Source organism: Carlito syrichta, unplaced genomic scaffold (genome assembly GCF_000164805.1).
Source record: "Carlito syrichta isolate Samal-C Ts95f unplaced genomic scaffold, Tarsius_syrichta-2.0.1 Scaffold304722, whole genome shotgun sequence".
Lineage (NCBI taxonomy): Eukaryota > Metazoa > Chordata > Mammalia > Primates > Tarsiidae > Carlito > Carlito syrichta.
In genome coordinates this window covers 415,810-437,845 of record NW_007248818.1, presented here as the reverse complement: position 1 = coordinate 437,845, position 22,036 = coordinate 415,810, and the positions used below count along the sequence as shown (strand labels likewise).

General features: G+C 57.8%; 1 protein-coding gene across 1 annotated transcript; it reads right to left on the bottom strand.

Moving 5' to 3' along the window:
• Positions 1–1,292: 1,292 nt before the first annotated feature.
• On the bottom strand, positions 1,293–19,231 carry LRPAP1 (LDL receptor related protein associated protein 1). Its single transcript, XM_008060769.1, has 8 exons — positions 19,010–19,231; positions 12,919–13,063; positions 8,418–8,542; positions 7,188–7,308; positions 6,099–6,257; positions 4,761–4,843; positions 3,087–3,263; positions 1,293–1,766 (listed from the first exon to the last, which is right to left on the bottom strand). The coding sequence occupies exons 1-8, from the start codon at positions 19,214–19,216 to the stop codon at positions 1,704–1,706; spliced, it is 1,080 nt and encodes a 359-aa protein (XP_008058960.1). The 5' UTR covers positions 19,217–19,231; the 3' UTR covers positions 1,293–1,703.
• Between the last annotated feature and the right edge of the window lie 2,805 nt (positions 19,232–22,036).

The window sequence follows — 22,036 nt, the reverse complement described above, 5'->3', positions numbered from 1 at the left end:
CAACAATAAAATGGACTGAAAACAAAGGATGACACAGTCACACAACAGAATACTACACAGCAACGCAAATAACACACTTCTGCTAGGCCACATGGTTGACTCTCACCAACATACTGACACCACATATACAAACACACACTGTAGTTTCATTTCTATGGAATTCAAATGGGGCAACCCGATTTTGTCCAAGACAAGGGAGTGGCTAGTTCCAGGAGCGGAGCGTGGCGTGGCTGGTTAGAATGCTACGAAGACCTAGACCAGGCTGGCGCCCCCACTCTTCACCTTGGGGTACTGCAGACCTCGGGCACATCTGACTTCAACATAGTCATTCAGAAGTTCAGAGAAAAAGCCAGCTGCAGCCCATACCCGGGAGCCCTCACCTCAGTGACGCCTCTGGGCAGGCCTGTACCATGGCTCAGGAAGGAAGGTTTCTCTTGTATGCGTCAGAAGGTGAGTCTGACGGGACCAACATGGAGACCCCGGCAGATGCAAGCTTCCCTGGGCCTTGAAGGTCATGCCTGGGTAGACAGTTGCCTGGTAGGGACAGTATGAGACACCACTGGAGGGCCCGGCAAGGCTCCCAAGCCCAAGGGAGAGACATGTGGGAAGGGGTGCTGCTGGGTCAGGCAGATGGCCACCCCCTCCTGAGTCCACACAGGAACAGGAAGTCCAAAAAGGGACCATGACGGGCCACATGCTGTGCCCTGCGAACTCCCAGCATGCTGCCTGGAGCCCGGACCTTTCTTATAAATGGTGGCTGATGGGTACTCATGTCTAGCTGATCTCAACATCTGCGCCGAGACCCAGGCATGGCAAAACCCCAAACACCTGGCCTCTTCCTGGCTCAAACTTGGGAAACACGTTCCAACCTTGACTTGGGCGATGCCCTGTCCACAGCTGTGGTCAAGGGAAGACCTTCATGGCTGCTCTCTCCTCCGTGAGAAATACAGCACGTAGGCAGGACATGGAGGCCCTGCAGGCTCTTCGGGGTCTTCGTGACCTCTCAGCTGCAGACGAGAGAACAGACGCTGCCCCAGGCATGGCCTGACCCCACAGGACTACGTGTGCCATCTGCCCTGCTGCCTCCTTCCCAAGACCTCAACTCTAAAGGGCTCTTGGCTTAGACCAGGCCGGGCACCCACTGGAAAGGGAGAGGGCAGGCAGGGACTCAGAGCTGTCAGGGACGTGCTCTGAGCCGGCAGTGATGCGGAAGCCCCTTCACAGTGATTCACTTCGCCGCGCTGCTGGCTCCGGCCACAGTGCTGCCAAGACAGAGTGACCAGGCAACAACAGATGGTTTAAATACTGGCATGTTTTTAAGGACTGTATACTTAATATTTCCAGTGGTCGACTTAAGAGATTTGTTGTAAGCAAATGTTGTCACAGCAAAGGATGGTCAGACCTGACTGGTAGCTGGACATCAAGGTCCTCACTGGAGTGGTGACTGCCATGCTGGCATGAGAGAAAACAAGGGCCTGTCAGTCAGAGCGGGGACCAATCTCAGGCCCAAGATGGCCACACAGTCTTGCAGCAGCAGCTGGACAGTCATCTGAAACGGTCCTTCTTGCCACGACATCTGTGCCAGCCTTGCCACCTTCACCACCAGCTGTCCATATAAATGCCACAGCCTGCGTCCCTGGGCCCGCCTCAGGGAACCCTAGGCCTCATGCCACCTGCCCTGCCAGGCTGCCTCCTGGATGCTGTCAGAGCTCATTGTGTCGAGCCCGGGAGATCCTGCTCGACAGGTCCTGCAGGTGCTTCTTTACCTGTGGACAGAGAATGGCTCATCAGCTGGGACAGCGCAATGCAAAGGCAGTCTTATGAGATCCCCGCTCATGACCAGGACACCACAATCTAAAATGGAGACACGCACTCTCTGCTCACGTTCCCGTTATGCACCCATGCAGACGTGGTCACTGAGAAAAACAGAGCGGCTTGGGATTAAGGAGAAACATCCACCAAGGAAAATTAAAAAGAAACAGCAAGAAGCAGGTCATGGAGAAAAGGAAAATGATGCCCATGTCATCTTCAAAAACCATGACCAGAGAGACTGGGCTGGGGCTCTGGGAGAGACACCTTCCTCCTCCTGGGCCTGGTGGGTATCGGGAGGGAGTAACTTCGGAACACCACTGTGTGCAGAGGGTCCCCAGCATGTCCCACAGTAGAGGTTCCCTGTCAGCCGGCCCAGCCAGGCCTATTCTGTGGCCCTTCCAGATTCTCACAAAACCCTGCCCACCAGCACTGCACACACACACACACACACACACACACACACACACACACACACACAGCCCAAGGTTCCAATAGCGTGATCCACTGCCTGTCCCTCCTCTCAGCCACCTTCTGACCCCTGGCCCTCCTCCAACGTCTGCTTCAGCGGTCTGAGCCTTGGATCCAACGCTACCCAGATTCTTCACCCACACTGCGTCTTTGTCCCAGGGTCAGGTGACGCTAGGATCATGCTTACCTCTGCCTGTCATGGGTGAGTTCTCTGTAAATTCCACATTGTGATGCTAACTTGAGATACAAGCCCTCCTCCACTGTGGGCGTCTGGGCTGCTGGCTTCCTCGCTACGACAAGCAGGCACAGAGCCATACCACCCCCTCCTCGCGGCACCCCTGATGTGCTCTATCTTGTAGGTGCTAATGGGCCTAAGTCCAAAAGGCACAAGAGTTTCTTTCCACTGGGCCCCAGCCCCCCAACTCCCTCCAGAAGAGCTTTCTGTGCATCTGTAGAGACGCCGTGCTGCAGCTTCCCAGCGCCCACATGGCCCTCTCTGTGGGCTCTGCATACCTCATGGGCCCACCACCACATGCCCCACCTGGCACCCATTGCGGGGCGCTGAGGTCATCCCACTGGCCGCCAGAGGATGCAGCTGTGGCCTGCCCAGGACGGCGTCTGCCCAAGGGCTGGGAGACCGCACTCCTGCTCATGGAGCTCCCTGTGTGGCCACTGTGAGCATGTCCTGCAAACCTGTGGCTCCTGGGCACCTGACGGGGACGACGGAGGGCAGCCCACACTGTCTGTGGGAAGCCCTGGCCGCCCACCCAGCGGCCCTTTCCACACCCCACAACCCGTGCACGTACCGTGTAGCTCAGCTCCTTGGCCCTGCCCTCCAGCTGTGTGTGCCTCTCCCTGCTACGGCTCACACGCTCCCCATCGCCCGTGCTCTCCGCATGCCTCAGTTTCTCATGGGCGATCTCCAGTTGCTTCTGGTAGTGGTTGTGCTTCTCGATCTTGGCTTCAAAGTGCTTCAGCTCTTCCTAGAACAACATATGACCTTCCTTCCACCTGCCCCAATTAGAGGGCCCTAGCAAAACTCCAACATGACTCCACGAGGGCCCCTTATTTAGAGCATGAACTGGCCCTGCTGGGTGACAGGAGCTCCCGAAGACCAGCCCTGGATGGTGGGCAGTTATGAAGATCCCACTGGAAGTGGTCTCTCAGGGGACACCCTGGTGGACCCTTGTGCCTGCACCTGCTTGCCCTCTCTGTGTACCTGGTTTCTTCCCGCTTGGACCCTCCATCTAGGGGCGGTGCCTCTGCCCAGCTGCCTCGGCACCTGTTCTCCTCTCCCTCCCGTTCCCACCCTCGGCGAGGTATCCTAGCTCCCACGGGCACCCTGCCCAGCCTCCACCTCATCCTCCCTCTCCCCTCCAGACCCAGGTCCCTGCTTCCTGCCCCACCTGCCAATACCCTCGAACGTACCTGCTCCCAGGGAGGCACCCCAGTCCCTCTGGAAGGAAGCCTGACACCTCCTTGGGGGGGCTATGGGCCCTTCCTGAGGCCACAAAAGCCCCATGAGGGTGGGGTCTTGTCTACCCTGCTCAGGACACACCTCAGCACGGGGGCCTTTGCTGACCTCATGGACACACACTGACACCCCCAGCCTGGCCGAGCTTCTGACCCCTTGACATTCCTGCTCGGCTATCATGAGGCTGACGCCATCACTCAGGGCCCCCTGCTTCCTGCTGCTCACCGTGCTCCCACTGGCTCCCTCCAGGCTCACGTGCAGGATCATCTGGAACCCACAAGCCCCCAGGCTGCCTTCCACCAAGGCAGCCTCCTTCTCTCCCCAGGCTCCTGTCTCAGGACGCGGCAACACCCCAGACAATCCTGGTCATCCTCCCCCATCCTTGCCCTTCATGGGACCCACTGGCCACGTGCAGCTTTGTCAGAGTAGGGCCTAGGCTGAGGGACACTTAGACGTCCTGAAGGAAGAAACCAAAGACCCTTCCTCAGGCCCACAGTCCCAGCGCAAGTTCTTCATGTCTGCTTCCCCAGCAGCCTGATCTTCTGGCCTTCAGAGCCTTCTGTGCACCTGGAGTGAGGCCGTGCCACCGGCTTCCCAGTGCCCACATGGCCCTCTCTGTCCCTTCCTCACTTCACCTCACCCAGTTGCCACAAAGGGCTCTGCATACCTCACCCGACCACCACCACATGCCCCACCCAGCACCTGCTGGCGACCCAGCCCCTATGCATGCTCATGCAGCACGTGGAGCCTGAGCGAGGCCCCTGAAGCCTGAGACCACCAGTGGCTCGGTGGAGCATGCTCGTGGGGCCCATACGGGCCGGCCATCAGCCAGACACCACAGGGCCACCGAGGTCAGCACAAAACAGAGGACCAGGAGAAGTCTGGACAGAAATACGAGCCTGTTCACTGTACAAGGCAGAAACGGTGACAGGAGCTCCGCCATGCTGGAGAGCAGAACGGGGGACGGCTGCCAGACAACGTGGGACAGCAGCACCCACATCCTCACCCGAAGCGACGCCAGCTCCTTCTCAGTCAAGTTGGCGGACTTGGCCAAGTCCCATAGGTCGATCACTCTGGGCTCCTCAAACTCTGCAGGGGAGCAAATGCAGCCTCAGTGATCACGGCACACCCAGGGACGAGGGCCCCACGTGGCTGACCCAACCCACGTGACCAACACGAACATGGTCAGTACACGCTGGGGGAGCATGTGTGAGTGCACAGGGGGAACATGTGAGTGTGCGTGTGCACACGCATGTTTAGGGTGGGGGAGGGGCAGGGGCAGATATGCCCTTCACGGCACCAACCATGGATGGCCAGGCTATGCTGGTCCCTTTATCACAGGAGCTTAGTGAACCCTCACAGTGGCCTCATGAGGTGGCAAGGTCACTTCCCCACACAGGCCGAGTGAGCCCAGGCAAGGAGAGGGGCCATTCCCAGGCAACAGTCAATACAGGTGACAGTCATGCAATACAGGTAGCACTCGCAGAGCCGACCAAGGGGAGCCAGGTGCCCAGACCAGCATGGACACACATGACTGTCGTGCCAAAGGGGTACCTGTCATCAGGCCTTGCAAGTACTGTCCTGGGGAGAAGGGGCCTGCCTGGTGCCCATGGACAGTGGCCACCCCACCCTCCTGTCCAGACACCATGAGGGTATGGTGCTGTACCCTGGCGACCGCTGCTTCCTGAGTTTAGAGCAGTGGTCAGGACAGCCAGTGCTCAGAGTGCACTTGCAAGACGAAAAAGACACATGGGATTAAGAACTGTGCAAAGTGATGTCAGACAGATGCCTGTGAACCCCAGCACGGCCCCTGGCCTGTATCCCAGGCAAGGAGAAATGGACAGAGCCTAGCTTCCAGGGCTTGCAGCGCGAGTGATGAGGACACTGACTGAGAGGCCGAGGTGGAGCCCCTGTCCTGCTGCCTAAGGTACAGCCTGACTAAGAGGCGGGGAGCCTGACAGCATGAGTGGGACGAGGACGGAGCTGAGCTCCACAACCCCGAAACGAGGAGGAGGAAGGGCCGGGTGTCAGGGCTGGGCTGGGAGATACTGAAAGTGCCACCACCTGGGCTCACCCTGGAGCCTTCTCCAGTAACAGAGCTGAGGAGGTGGATGGACATTCACGGGCAGCCCTTGGAGCGAGACCCGAGCTAGCCCTTCCCTGACCCCAGGGGCAGGCTGAGCGTGACTCAGGTCCCCTGTGTCCACGAGGCCAGGCACCTGTCACGCCAAGCACATGCCCCTCATCCTGCCAAAACACAGCAGCAGCCCGCCCTTAGGGATGACCCAGGCAGAGGGACTGGCAGGGTCAGGACAGAGGCTGGGGCCGTGGACGTGGGGCTCACCGGCCTCTGAGCTGTAGCCCTGGTGGCTGACGGTCCGCAGGCGGTCCAGGCCCTGGTGGATGCTGCGCAGCCTGTCCTTGAGTTCTGCATGTCGGCTGTGCAGGACCTCGCCCTTGATGTCACTCAGGTCGGAGGGGCTGATGACGTTCTCGTGGATTTCTGTGACGGCAAAAGGGAGCGCCTGTGAGGCCCTCCTGGAGGCCTGCCCACCAGACCGGACTCAACGGGGAAAAGCTCCGTCTCCCTCCCTCCAGCTGCTCCTCGGTGGCCCCTGCCGCTCCAGGCAGGAATGAGCTGGCACCACCTTCTTCCACAGCTGAGACGCTGGAATGCCCACATTCCGGGGCCCCCCTATGGTGACGGTGACAGCGTGTGGGTCCCGGAGGCCCACTCTGGATGCCAGGCCTCGCGACCACACTGGGTGGCCAGCTCGTCTGCTGCAACTCCTCAGGGTGGAGGCACTGAGTCAGAACTACGGACACGTCACAGTGGGCTGTGGATCAGGGCAGCAGCCCTTGTCTATGAGGGAGACGGGCCCAGGGACAAAGACAGGGGTGGCCAAGTTACTCAAGAAATGGCTCACCTGACCAAGTACACGTGGGCAACCAGCAAAAAATGCCCTTTTATTTCTGAGTTGGAGTCTCACACTGTTGCCTAGGCTGGAGCGCAGTGGCACGCTCACGGCCACTGCAGCCTCAACCTTCTGGGCTCAGGTGATCCTTCTACCTCAGTCTCCCAAGAAGTTGGGACTATAGGCATGCGCTACCGCGCCTGGCTAATTTTTTGATTTATTATAGACATAAGGTCTCACCAAGTTGCCCAGGCTGGTATCGAACCCCTGGAACTCAGGCAATCCTTCACCTCAGCCTCCCAAAGTATGGGATTAGGGGCTTGAGCCACTACGCCCAGCTCAAAAGCACCTTTTTCTAACACAGAGGTTCCCACTCACACCAGGAGGAAACTGAGGAAGGGCCTGGGACTCTCCTTCCTCCCCAGTGACACCCTGCTTAGCATCCTAGAGCCAGGGCCACCCACAAGAACCGCAGGCCCTGGCGGGGGCGTGGGACCCTCACGCGGGGAGAGGAGCACCTTCAGTTTGGCTCAGGGTCTCCAGCAGGACGTTGTACTCGTGAACTTTCTCTTTGTGATGCACAAACTCGCGCCACAGCTTGTCCAGTTCTTCGCTGGAGAACTTCCCTGAGGTCTTTGCCTAGAGGGAGATAAGATGCGTGAAAACCGTCGAGGGCTGGGCCAGCCTGTCTGCACCCACAGCAGTGTGGATGCCACAGCAGACCAGGCTGTGCTGGCCAGGCAGATCCTTGACAGCGAGTAGATACTTTGGCCAGGTCTCGCCCTCTGCCACCCTCATGATCCTCGATGAAGGTGTGCGGCGGGAACACAAAAGTCCAACGGTGGAGAAGGGAGGTCGACGGGCCACGTCCCTCCTTCTGGACATGTTTAGGCTCAGTGGCGACAGCTACCAAGCGCTAGGCACGGGGGTTGAGGGACCATGAGGAGGGGAGGCAGCGGCCTGGTCCCTCATGCCTGTCAGGCTCCCTGCTGTGGTTGGTGAGGACAGGAAGGCCATCCTCCTAGGAGAACCCTGGGCAGTCACCTCATGTCATTCCACCTGCCTGTGCTGTGCAGGCGCAGGAGGACAGGGCAGGCCGGGCAGGCTGGGAGGCACAGGGGACCCGCCCTCTCCCCGGCCTCTTCACTAGCTACTCCCTCCGAGTAGGGCTGGGACAAGCAATTCCAACTCCTCATCCCAACCAACGTGAACCCAACTGCTCTGGACGGCGCTATGGGAAAAGGGTGCTGGGAGTCAGCAGCCCATGGAGGTCTGCGCCCCACAGAGCAGGGCTGGGCAAGCCTGGCACCCCCTGCCCTCCCCGTCCCAATACACGTCCCTGCTGAGGGCACCTTCCGACACACAGGAACACGGCCACAGGCCCATGCTCTAAATTAAAAACGAGACCCCAAGGAAAACACCCAGCCCGAGCTCCCTTCCGACCCCGGCAACTCAGCTCAATACTCTTCCCATGTGAGGTCCGATGACGGCTCTAAGTCACACAGAATCCCTTCACTGAACGAGCAGGGACTATTCTCAACAGGAAAGCTGAGACGATTAACAGGGAAGAGAAAATGGCCACAGAACACCGGGGCGCACTCTCACAGGACTCCCCAGGTCCAGCTCCTGTGTTGCGCCGAGGTGGGTAGGTCTGGAACACACAGCAAGACGGGGCCCCCCACACACGCGCTCCCTAACTCTCAACACGCCGGCACACATTTGGGGAGTTACGGGAAAACCGAGGGTACCTTGTGCCACAGCTTCTCCAACCTGGGGTCGCCCAGCTCGCCTTCCTGAGGGCCGTCACTGAGGGAGTTGCTGGTCACCTGCCGCACGTCCTTCTTCCCATCCAGACCATACTTGGCCAAAATGACTAGGAGAGAAGGGAAGGCTGATTTAACATGGTTTCCTCAGGGACAGAGGAGCCAACAAGTCTCGGCTGCCAGAGCAGAGAGCCAGGTCTGCTTCTTGCTTTCTGGAAGTTTCCTTTCACTAGTTTCCTGGATGACCACTAGAGATCCACCAGGAACAAGAACAAAGCTTGACCTTTGGCATTTGGGAGCTGCAAGTCTCCCAACATTTACAAACGGGCCAAGGACTCACAAGACACCCCAGGACAGGGGCATGGATTTTCAAGAACAACGCTGCAGCCCCAACTCCCACTGTAGAGCAAACTGGTGACCACAGGACAGAGGCCAGCCTGAGGAGTGTGAGGGCGCCAGCGTGTGTGACAGCCCACTGCGAATTTTCACTTGGAGGAAAACATTTTCTGGAGGAGAAACTTCAGTGTCAGCGCCTTCTCACACTGTGGCCAGGAGAAAAACTGCCACCAGCGTGCGGGGGCCCAGCCCTCAATGCTGGCTTCCACCGCCACGCAGTGCCCCCACAGCCCCTTCACAGACAGGCCCCATACATGTGGGCTGAGTTCTGCCATCTGCCGACAGCACAGCAAGGGGTGCAGGTGCTGGGTGCCAGCCCTGGAGCTGATGAGCCTCTCTGCAGCTGGTGGGGCCTGGGGCAGTCTCGCCCTCCGTCCTAGGTCCGGCTCAGCTGGCTTCCACCCCCTGTGCTGCACCTCTGTGGGTCAGGTACCTGCCAGGTCTCCTGGAGCCAGGACCTAGCCTGTGCTGGCGCCTTCAGCCATCAGACCCCCTCACCTGGCCGTCCAGCCACAGCTGCCTTCCCAGGTGGAGGTGGGCCTGCCGCCTCCCTGTCTGGAGGATCTCTTGCAGACCTGGCTCCACGGTGCCCCCCCAGGGCCTCGCCTGGGCTCTCCCGGGCTCTCCACCCTGCCCTCCCGAGAAGCGGGGCGTGGAGCCTCCCTCTGCCCTACACCTCCTCTCACCCCTGAGGACCGCAGGTGATCTACCAGGCAGGTGGCCCGCTGGCTCCAGATCCTCCTCTGGGCCTTAATCCCACATCCTTCAGGAGACACTGATGCCAGCAGGGCCTCCACGCCTGTGGGCTCAGTGGGGACCACGGGCCTAGGCTGACGCCAAGACCCCACCCGGCTCCTTCCCCAGGGACACTCCGTCACCTGCTCAGTCTGTAGCCAGGAGAAAAAACTGTCACCAGTGAAGGCAGCTTCTCCCCTTCTCCAGCCCACACTGCCCTGGCCGCAGGCTGGTTGAGCCTCACCCCACCAGGAGGCCTGGACGTGGGTCTTGAGGACTCATGTGTGGAGCGTGAGTTCCTTGTGTTCTAGCCCATGTGCGCCGGTGGTTCTCCTAAATGTTGTAAAACCAGTCTGTGGTCTCCTCCCTCACCGTGGAAAGTTACTGCCGGCTGTCAAGAGGTGACACGGGTGCAACCACTTCTCAAAACTCAACTGTGCACTGAGGCCTGTCCCCCATCACACGCAATTTATTCCTTAAAACGCGATCTCGAGGGAGCGAGGGCGGCAGGGGCTGAAAAACCACCCATCTGGTACCAGGCTCACCATCCGGGTGCCTGAGTCAGCAGAAGCCCAAGCCTCACCATCACACAATAAATCCATGCAACAAACAAGCACATGTACCTCTTGTATCTAAAATTTAAAGAAATAGAAGTGATTTCTTCCAAAAAAGACTGCCTGAATGCCTCCTGGCGTCAGAAAGCCGGTACCTGACCCTGCCTCTGAAAGCCCCGCGGCCCTGAGTCCGGCCTGCTCTCCCAGCACCGAGGACAGCTGAGGGCACCCCAGGCCTTGCCCCGAGTCTGGGAGGAAGGCTGTGTCCTCAGGCTCGGACGCCAGTCTGGCCCAGGTTGTGTCCTCAGGCTCGGACGCCAGTCTGGCCCAGGTCTTCCTAGCTGGAGCTGACAGCTCCAACCAAGGCTGCAGAAGTTGCCCCAGACCGCTGTCCAAAGGCAGCAGGGAGGACTGTGGAAGTTTCTAGACTTTGGGGCCTCTGGGTTCTGCACGGAATGGAATCACAGAGCAATGGAGGTGGCCTCAGGGCGCTGAGCCCTTAGAGCTCCCTGGAGAGGACAAGCACTGTCCCCCACTCCTCACCTGCAATGAGGCAGCCCAAAGGTTGGGCTGGGACTGTCTGTTTTAGGACTTACCTTGACACAGGGTTCGAACTGCAGACCTAACAAGGTTACTCCCCAGGCACTGGGGACTGGTGGGTGACTGAACAGCCCAGTGTGCCCACCAGACCTGGCTACAGCTGGCCCTGGACTGTGCAACAGCAGTACCTTCCCTGTCCCCAGTACACTCCGTGGTCCCCCAGGCATGGCATTGGCCTTGATGATGGCACAGAGACTGAGGGACCACAGGCCTCTACAGGCCACACCCAGAAGACTACAGGCAGCTGCTTCTTGGATCCTAGAACGTGCCTCTCCGAGTGCTCAGCAGGGCCCAGGACACCAACTCTTAGGATCCCACTAAAGCCTTCTGTCAGGTCACCGGGCACCAGCGAAGAGACCAATGCCCCCAAGTTGAAAGTAGAGATCTCTGCTTGGGCCACAGACCTGGATTCCCAGCAAGGACGCTGTGCCCAGTCAGGGGATGAAAGCGGTGACTGGCCCACCTCTCTGTACCCCAGGGGTCCTCCAGCTCAGCCCTGGGCCTCTGCCACAGGGTTGCTTCCCTTCAGAGAAGATGACAGACCCCAGCCCTTCCATGCTGTCATTCTCCTGGGGTCACTCTAGGCTCTTTCCTGGCCTGAAGTGGCCCTTCAGATATGCTGGCTGGGGCAAATTATCTGGATCGTTTCAACTGTCTCCTTTCCCCTGCAGTCCCTGCCACCACGTCCTGTGTGTCCCGCCCACACCTTTGAACATGGCCACGCAGGGCGGCAGGAGTGAAGCCAGTGCTCTGCCGTCACTCCCACGCAACTGCACAGCATGTCTGCGGTCTGAGCATGGGTGAGGCGGGGCGGCGGAGGGCAGAGCACTGGCTCTTGAGCCAGAACCCTGACTCCAGGCCTTGACAGCACCACCCTCAGCTGTGCACCTCTGCACAATCTGCCTGCCCTCTCTGACCTGCCAGGAGGGTGAGAGCTGTGAGAAGCAGCTACTGCAGCCCTAGGCCTGAAGAAGGGACTCGAGACGCCACTCCTTCTTCCCGTGGACGGCCTGCCTCACAGAGTACCACCTGTTTGAGGATGCTGTGTGTATGACACACCGGCCATGGCACAGACTCCAGGTACGGCTGGGACCTTGTGGCCACACTCGACAGCAAGCCTATGACAGCAACAACCACCCCTCCCACCCCCCAACCCTGCAGAGGCCCCTGGGGGAGTACTTGGCTTGGTTCACTTGCAGCAGCAGGTGAGGGCAGGGCATGCGGGTGAGGGGGTGCTTGTGGCCAGGCCCCAAGCAGCAGCGTGGGGGACCTGGCGGCTCCTCTGCTCCCTGCGCCCAGAGGAAGGGCAGGCAGGGCTGAAAGCACCACTCCCGAGGTACTGCAGGCCCACCAACCAGGCCCCGCTTGGCGCCCCTTCTTCCCACGGTGCCTGCCCACAGGCTGGCAGTGAGGGAAGGGTGGCAGAGAAGAGGGGTTGGACGGAAACAGTCACGACCCTGCCTTTAACACCTCCGGGTCCCGAGAACACCTGTGTCTCCCGTACCTTGGCACCCAGCAAGTGACAATCTGCTCTTCTCGAAACCCAGGTTCATTAGAGAGCCTCACGGAGAGGCTCATAACCAAGCACAACACAGTCCGCTTTGACTGTGAGGGCGTTTATTCACAACATCCAGAATCCACCTCCCACCGCCAACTTCAGGATGCTGAGATGTGCCTGCTTCTTCCTCTGGGTGACCTTGCATTCTGCTGCCCTCTGCCCCTTCCTGTGCCAAGCAGCTCCGGGTCTTTGGCTGCCTGCATACCCGTGTGCTCAGTGGCCCTGCCCTGGCTCTCCCTCCAGTGTGCCAACAGCAGGGGCTGAGACCATAGCCAACGGCGTGTCTGTCCCCGGATGTGAGCCACACAGGCTCACAGGCACTTACAGCTCCCTCGCCTTGGCCAGGAGCCGTGTTGTAAGCAAGAAGCCAGCACCACTGAGGTTGGGCGCTGCTTCCCTCCCTACAGGTTGGGCATCCCTAATGCGAAGCCTGAAATGCTCTAAAACCCCAAACATTCTGAGCCCTGACATGCTGCTCATGTGAAATGCTCACTGGAACATTCTGGATTTCCAAATTGAATGCTGAACTGACGAGCATAATGCAAATATTTATTGAAAAAACCCCATGAAACTCAAAATACTTCTGGTCCTAAGCATTTTGGATAAGGGATACTTGACCTGTATTAAAAAAGGAAAAAGGTACCATTGAGGCTGCGTCTGAGTCTTGCTTCCTTCTCGCCATCTTCGTCCAGGCCTTCGACCTTCAGTTTCTTCCAGGCAAGCTCGTCCCTCTCCTGCATCTTCAGATCGGCATGGAGCTCGGCCAGCTTCATGGGGGAGAGCTGCAGCTGCCAAGAGACAGAGGTGCCCCTAAGGCCTGCTACAGGACGGCCAAGGACGTGGCCTGAGAAACTACCCTTGAGGAAAGGCGGTGATGGGAGACTCCGGGAGGATTCAAAACCCCACGTGCACAAGGACAAGAGCATCACACAGGTGGCCTTACACGGAGACCACTGTAGACACCATCTGGAAATCTCAAGTCCACCGGGAACCACTAACAGCGGCTGCCCACGGCCAGGCTCCCGTAACTGGACATCTGCCTCTCCCACTCTGGAGGCTGATGACATTCCTCGGGCACTTGGGTGAACAGGGAGGGAGTAGAGACCCCCACCACGTGCGCCACATACTACAGAACTATGATCAGAAGTCAACCACAGTCACTAGGCAGAAGACTGAACTTAGGGAAACTTCCAAATAAAACTCTTCAAAATCAAAATCAAAACCAAAACCAGCATGACCACAGCTGCCCCAGGAGACAGGCCACCCAGAGTGCAAACCCAGGCACTGCCCTTCAGAAGGTACATGTGAACTTCCTGGAAAAGGGAAGAGAGAGTATGGCTCAGTTTCCTAGAAATTCTTTAAAAACTCCCTGCCATCTCAGCTTAGCCCTAGCTCCACTTCCCAAGGTCCTCAGTCCCCACTCCAAAGAGCACCACGATCTCCACCTGCACCAATGCTTCTTCGAGGGATGTGGATCCTTTGGGGCAGGAACAATTCACCTTCATTTACCTGCTAGAGCAAACTGTGCCCGTGCAAGCCTGAATGCTCCGCTCAGCAGGCTGCTGCACTAGGGGTGCAGGGGGTCTCCGAGGGCTTCCCCACCCACCAGGCAGGTCACCCAACATGATTCCTTCACCCCATCCCTGACCTGTCCAGTGTGGGACTGGGAGTGAAGAAAGGAAGATGACCATTGGGCAGGCTGCTTTTGGATTTTTTAAGATGGGACTTAATGGCTGATGTCTAAAGCTACACCACAGGGACCCCACATCAGAGTCACTGGGCCAGAATGCCCCGAGGCGGAGGGGAGCAGCAGACCAGAGAATACTGGCCATTTCCTTGTAAACTCCAGCTTCCGATCTGACCCAGCCACTAACAAGCATGCACCTGGCAGGCACATCCTTCTGTGACATTCCTTCTGTGAAGCAAAAGGTTCTTCTGCTGGGTGCAGTAGCTCACACCCATAATCCCAGCACTTTGGGAGGCTGAGAGGATTGCTGAGTCCAGGAGTTCGAGACCAGCCTGGGCGATATGAGACCTCATTTCTATAATAAATAAATTAAAAAAGTGAGCTGGAGGTGGGGGCACGCTCCTGTAGCCCCAGCTACTTGGGAAGCTGAGGCGGAAGGATTGCCTGAACCCAGCAGGTCGAGGCTGTGGTAGCCATGATCATTCCACTGCACTCCAGCGTAGGTGACAGAGTGAGACTCTGACTCCATAAAAAAATAGATACATAAAGGTTCTTCTACGTAGAGCAGAGTTGCCAGGCTGTGTGAACCAGGAAGCACTGGCCTGCTGTGCTGCAGGCAGGACCGGCTGGGTCAGACCCTATCAGCACTGTTGAGCCCAGATCCCCATATTTCTTCGATCTCAGATCAATTAATGTCCCAGAGGACCTGCATTCTCTGGCCACGAGCGGCCCTGGGGCTGCAGGGGGAGAATCCAGGTGTTCCCTGACTGCCAGCTGGCTCTTTGTTGGAAAGCAGAGAAAAGACCCTAGTCTGGGATAAACTCCTAGCTCTGGAGTCCTTCCTGGTGGGCCCAAGACCAGGTGGTATCCTCTGTAGCCTGTGGTCTTCATGCACCCTGACCAGCTTCTCAGGGCCCCGGACAATAGAGCAGGTGCTCCATGACCTGTGCATCTGCAGTCCACAGGGAGTGTCAGTGCCCTGCCCTCTGCAGCTCCCCGGCCCTCCAGGCCTCTGTGGGTTTAAATTCCACACCATGTGACTCATCAAAGTCCCTGCCTAGCTCAGCACTGAGGGCCCACAGGCAGCACCACCACAAAAAACAATCGCAGATGCACCCAGACAGGAGGAAGGTGGGCAGGTCACGTGCATCCCCCTCAACAGTTAAATGTTAACACGGCGAGTTAGAACAACTTCATGGAAACGGTACGCGGGCAAGCATCTGTTGGACAGCAGTGAAGCCAGTCACGAGGAGGTGGGCACACACGCAGGAAGAAAGTCGCCCGTCCAGACAAATGCCCCATCCCAGGGCATAAGGACAACTGCGTGCGTGTCCTCCCCGTGCCCTTCCGGACTGTGCCCATGCCAGCAGGAGCACTCTGAAACTTTCCAACAACCCATTGCTGCTTTCTCAACGCCCACCAGGAAACCCAGGCCTATGACCTGTGGCTAAGTCACTGACGTCCTCCTGTGTACAGAGCACAGCTGGGCAAGGCCAGGTGGCTAGCCTGGCTCCCACGCCATGCCAGGATGGGCCTGCGGACTACAGGAAGAAGATGTCGCACTGTGCTCTAGGCGCTGGGTGTTGGGGCATGCTGGTCCTGCCAGCAGGACAGTGGGCCAGCACCACAGACACAGCTGTGGCCATAGGCTGGCCCTTCCTCAGGGTCCTTGGCAAAGCACCCTGGTGTATGCCCTTCTCAGCAGAGGGGAAAACAAACCCTGGCAAGGAAATGCCTGACCTCTAGGGACAAATATTCACGTGCTTTCAGCCCTCGCGTGGGAAGTGAGGTCTGTCAGCCAGGAACTCCAAGCTCACATGGGGAGCACACGCCCCTGGGTGCGCGTGCTCCTCAGAGTCACCAAACTTGGCAACTCTATGGAGAGCCCAGAAGACCCCTGTGCACATGGGGGCCGCCCACAGGGGCTCTCCAACAGAAGACTGTAGGCTGCCCAGCCCCCAGAGCTTCAGGGACAGCACTCGGTGCCTGCCATGCTCAGAGGTCTTGTGCCACCGAGGACACATGTCAGCACTTGAGGTCAGCAGCAGCACCCCAGTTCCCACCATCTAAGTGTGGCTGTGACACCGGAACTGGTGACTTCACAGGAAGTCAAGATGCAGACGTAAGAATGAATGAAGCAATAGCTCCCTGGCTGGTATCACAAGACGAAAGCTGAGCTCAGTGTCTTCTAGAGCCCCCACCCCCACCATGGCACCGAGTCTCCAGGCTGGCTCACATCCCCAAACCCATCCCAGGCAGAGCTCCACCCAACTCCTTCTTTCACCCTGTAAACGATGTCACGCTCTATGGCTCCATGTGCTATGCTGTAACTTTATACTCAAAAACGAAGTACTTCATGTTTTCACAAAGCGAATTATAGGAAGAGCAAGTTCTTCCTGGCTGGGGAAAGTCACAGAGGCCAAGAACACTGGCTGACGAGGCCGTGCCATGAAACGTTGCCCTGTAAGGTAATATCCACACAGGCACACCTGTCATCGCAGGTCTTTTCATGAGACAACTCGGGACCTGGATGCCAATTTCAATACCTGCCCAGAGCAGCGAAGGGGAAGAGGAAGAAGCTGATGTGGACAACTGTTTGCATTATTCTCTGCCCCTGTAGATTGCCTGTGGCGCCCACCTGCCCTGTCCACCCAGGACCCTGGGGCCCTCTGCAGTGAGAGCTGTAGCATGAAGACTACCCAGACGAATGAAACCCTTAACGACCTTCACAACAAAGATGACCGTGACACCAGGTGTGAGGGTCTGACACCTGCACACCAACTCACTGATGGTCAGGCACCTGGGCCGCCCTCCCACCACCCTTCAGGCCTCTGCCATCCAGAAAACCGTAACAGCCAGCGCACGCTCCAGAGGCTGCCGACCCAAATATGAGATTCCCTGAACCACAACCCTCTCTGGGAGGACTTCACATCCTGCTCAGTAAAATGGGCTGTCCACCGGAGAATGTCAGGGTCATCTAGCCCAAGGCCTGGGCCCAAGGCCTGGGGAGCAGCCATCGGAGTCTCAGGAGGGAAGTGACAGTCACCGAACAGGTCGGTGCGGGGGCAGGTGGGTCATCAGAGGAGTTTGAGCAAGTGCCAGGAGGGCACATGCAGAGGGCAAGCCCAGAGACCGCATGTAAAGCTGCGTCTAGAGGGGCAAGGTGGGGCTGACCAGACAGCTAGGACTTAGGGCTGGGCCCCAAAAGCAAGGGGAGCCGCTTGGGTTCTTGGGCTTGAGCGCGTTTCCTCAGCACAACCTCCAATTCAGCCAGACTAGCCTCTGCCCAGTCCCCAAATCCTCATTCTGAGGGAAACGCCACCCTGTCGGCAGATGCACAGTGCACCCAGGAGAGCAGGCACCAGGAGACAGCGGCAGGTGAGGACGAGCCTGTGCCCAGTCGCTCCTGGTCACAGCTGCTCCCTGGCTCTCAACATGTCTATACCAGGCCGTGCCCCTAGCCCCTCCAGGGTGCTCTCCCACCTCCAGCCTGAACATTACACCAGCAGAAGGGATCCCCAAGGACACTGGGTAGGGAGCAAGGCTGGGCCCACAAGGCTGGGCCTCATTAGGGCCTGCTGAGCTCTGCTCAGGCTTCCATTGTCCCTACAGGGTCTCCTCCCAACTGCCGCTCCCCACCTCTCTTCCCTGCCAAGGTTTCTCCTCTTTTTTTGTTCCAAAACTTAGTTCTTATTTTGCAAGTTATTTACTTCCCGCAGGAGAGTTTGAAATTGGAATATTTATCAGAAGACCTAACCTGGCGCCCTTCATTTTAGATCAGAGGAAGATACTGAGGCCTAGAGGGCAGGTCACAGTTTATCCATTTTACTAAGCATAAACCTACACCCAACAAATAAAGTCACCATTATGTTAATGGGGAGGGCAGCTGGCCCAGGGTCACATACCAACTAGGAAGTTATAATCCCAGTTCAGCCCCCACAGGCCTTGAGGCCACCATTTCCCCTCTGAACCTTGGTATGTTCATCTCTAAAATGAAGACCAGATTAGATTATCTGATAAGATTGATATTTTTTTTTTCCCTGAGTCAGTCTTACCGTTGCCCAGGCTAGAGTGCAGTGGCACGTTCATGGCCACCCCAGTGTCAACCTGCTGGGCTCCCACGATCCTTCCGCCACAGCCTTCCAAGTAGCCAGAACCACAGGCGCATGCCACCATGCCAGGCTAATTTTTTTTGATATATTGTAGAGACAAGGTCTCACCAGGTTGCTCAGGCTGGTCTCCACCCCTGGGCTCAGGCAACCCTCTCGCCTCAGCCTCCCAAAGTGCTGGGATTACAGGCTTGAGCCACAGCCCCTGCCAGATCATCTGATAAGATGGATTTTCAGCATTCCTGAAGTCCTGTTCTAGTCTCTCCACACCCCTTACCCAAAATTAAAAAAGAACCAGCCTGCTTCTGGGATTCTGGTGTCCCTGGATGCGTATTCCCAGCATCGTTTTTCTAGTTTCTCCAGCTAGAGAGATGCAAGGTGAGAGAAAAGGCAAAGGCCTGGAAGGCAGGAGACCTGCGATCTAGGCTGGCTCTGCCTCTAAACGCTGGAGAAGCGGCTCAGGTTAGCAGACCTGCCAGGCTGGGTAGCCTAATACGACCTTAGGGGGTCTCTGCCTTCAGCTGCACTAAGCGGCATGGCAGGTCTCGCCTTGGGCAGGTCACAGCGGTGCCTGGGTCCCCTTACTGCTGAAGATGGAGTCGAGAGCCCCAACTGACACTTGTAGGAGGCTGGGCCAAGGACAGGGACTGGACCCAAGGACGGCGGTGACTAGCACCAGAAACCAGCACAGGTGCCCTGGCCTGCTCCCCGCCCGCCCAGACTAAGCCGCCCCCGGCCCCGGCCCCCGAGTCTGGGCTCAGCCGCACCCCCCCACCAGATCCCGCTCTGCCTCCTCCCCCGCCCCAGGCCTCGCAGTGCCGCCCACACCCGGCCCCACTCGGCGGCAGGGCCGTCCCCTTCCCCGGAACCACTCTGCCTCAGCCTCCGGGTCCCGCACCGCCGAACGCTCCCCCTCCCCGGGACCTCCGCCCGCTCACCCGCTGGGCCTTCGCCCACAGCTGGTTCAGCTTATCCATGCGAAACTCCTCCCCGGGCTCGCGCTTCGGGGATGGCTCGGGCTGGTTCTTCTCCCGCGAGTACTTGCCGCCATGGCTCGCCGCCAGCCGGGGCCCCAGCAGCAGCAGCAGCAGCGGCAGCAGAGCCGGGAGGCCGCACGCTCGCGCCCAGCCCCTCCGCGACGCCATCTTCTTCTGCGGCCAGAGGCCCCCAGCGTGCAGCGAGAGGAAGCCTCGCCCACCGGCCACGCCCTCGGGCCCGCCCCCCGCGCAGCCTCCTGGGAATTGTAGTCCTCTTGGGCACTGCCGGCCCGGGCGAGGCTGCGGGTGGACTTCAGGGCCCAGGAAACCCCGCGGAGGCGCGCGGTGTTTCCTAGGCAACCAGGAGGCAGCCTGGAGGCTGCTGAGAAGGGCGGGACTGCGCTGGGGGAAGCTGGTGGATGCAGGCGGCAGGCCGGAGAAAGGATCCGCCTTGCCCAGAGCCCAGACCACCCGAGACCTCTTTCCCTCTGGCCGGCGGAAGGAGCGGAAGGTTAGGAAATCGGGCTGGCTGAACCCGAGAGTGTTCCCACTTCATCTCCAGGGACACGGTTCCTCCCTGTCATTGCAGGCTGTGGGAAGGCGACCACTGCGCGGCACTCAGAAGCGTGGGTGTCAGTGCTGCCGGAGCCTTAGCCCGCCTGGCACGCCCAGCCCACCCAACACATCCCCCACACCTGGCCCATGCAGCCCGCCCAGCACTGTCAGCCCAGGTGCACAGATGGCTGTGGCTGTGGCTGCTGAGGCCTTCCCAATATCAGGGGGCACCTGCACCCAGCAGCTCCCAAGCGCTCACCCTCCGCACGCTTTCTGTTAGAGGTGCTTGGTACCTGTGTTGTTTCTCTCCTCCTGCTGCATTTTAATAAATCCACCCAGCGAAATGTAGCATCATTCGCTTGCTAGGGCCTGGCCAGTGAGTTGGGCAGTGCCCTGGAGATAGGGTAGGAAGCCAAAGGGTGGAGGGAGACCCATAGTGGGGCTCCAGCAGATTGAGCTATAGGGTCCAGCAGAGGCACCAACATGTTTTGGGGCTCAGAGAAGGGTCAGGGTGAGCCCATCTGGTAGGAATGACCTGAAAAGGCCTCCAAGGATTGGTGGGATTGTGCCTGGGAAGGAGGACATTCCAAATGCAGGGACAATAAGGAATAAAGGAAAGGGGTGGAGAAAGCCTGGGAATCTTGGGAGGAGTCAATGTTAATGAATTAATTTTCTTTTTAATTGTATCTTGTATTGTTCCAGAAAGTGTTTATAGTGCCTGGAACTGAGGTGATTTGCTGCTTGATGTCTAATATTTTGAGGGCCGTGGTGTCCAGTTGCTTAGCTGTTTCAGGCAAGAGGGTAAGTTCAGTACCTGGTACTCCATCTTAGCTGGAAGCACAAATTCTCTCTATGGAATGTATGGGGGGAGAGGCGGTAAAAGGCATCTCCCAAGAGGACAGTAAAGGGCGGATGGCCTCTTCATGCAGAGGTGGCTCAGGAGACCGATCAAAGGCTACCATTGTCACTGTTCCCCTTTTTTTAAACCTCAAGACAGAATGCCTGGGTGAGCCTGGCCCAGATTCTCACCGGCACCCGTCCTTTCCATGTGTTCCCTAATTCCCGCCCTTCTCTCCATCTCCTGATGCCTGGAACCACAGGAGCACCCATTTCATACCACAGAGATGTGTTGCCCTGACCCTAGTCCTGAGAGCTACAGGTAAGTCTTGGTGGGCTTAAAAGGAGACAATCCAAATCGGTCCATCCTCTCTTGAGCACGTTCCTGTGGGTCAGCTGGAACCTGGTCCTCACCAGAGCCTGCAGGTTTTCCAGCTCTGATTAATCCTATTTTTCCCTTGCCTCCAGGTGTCTCAGAAAGGGCCCTTATAAACCCACAGGGAAATGAAAGGCAGACTGAAAGCAAGGCTTTCTCCTAGGAGCCTTCATTTTACAGTTGTGTAGGGTCCTAGGAGCCCTTTTCTTATTGGCCACCTTCACACATACTGCTCAGTTTTCTAGATAACCAAGCATGTAAGGCTACATACATAGGTGATGAAACCAAAGACAAGTAAGGGGTGATTAAAAGTTGGAATCATGGGTATCTGGGCTTGGGGAGGAGGAAGGATGTGATGGGCAGACACAGAGAGGCTTTAAAAGTGCTTCCCATGGCCTGGTGTGGTGGCTTACGCCTGTAATCCCAGTATTTTGGGAGGCTGAGGTGGGAAGATCTCTTGAGCCCAGGAGTTCAAGTCTGCAGTGAGTAACGATCACATCACTGCACTCCAGTCTGAGTGATACAGCAAGACCTTGTTTCTAAAACAACAACAAAACAACACATGCTGTTCATGTTGTATCTCCTCAGCTGGTGGTGGGTACACAGGTGTGCATTTTGCCCTTATCTTCACATTGAGTGTACATACCTTACACACTCAGTATGCATTATACATTTTAAAATAGCACATCTTTCAAAGAATCCCATGGGTGAATGCAATCAGCACAGGTACCTGGCACACTCAAGGGTTCAGGTGAGGCCCATCAACTGGTTCTTCTTCTGGGCTTCCCCTCTAGGGCTGAATATTTATTTCTCACTTCTGTTCCTGGCACCCAACATGCCCAGCCCATGCTGGATGCTGAGCATTCCGAGGCAAGGAGAGCCCATCTCTGTAAGTGGTGATGGAGGAGATGTGTAAACAGAGATAGATGCAGTGCTGGGAGGTGCAGAGGGAGGGCCCTCGACCTTTGTGAGGACAGATTGTGAGACTGACAAGGGTTGAGGCTGAATTTCTTGCTTTCTAGAGCAAAGGAGAGCTGTGCAGAACAAATTGCTCCTCTTGGGACCATGTCGTGCAGAATGGGCCAACTTTCAGAAGCGAGAGTGCCCGGGGCTTGGCTGGCTTCAGGTGTGGGAGCAGGCTCTTGCCTGCACCTGCTTTGGGAGTGTGGGGCTGCCCTTGACTTGCTGGCTTTTGGAAGCATGCAATGTCGTCATTGATT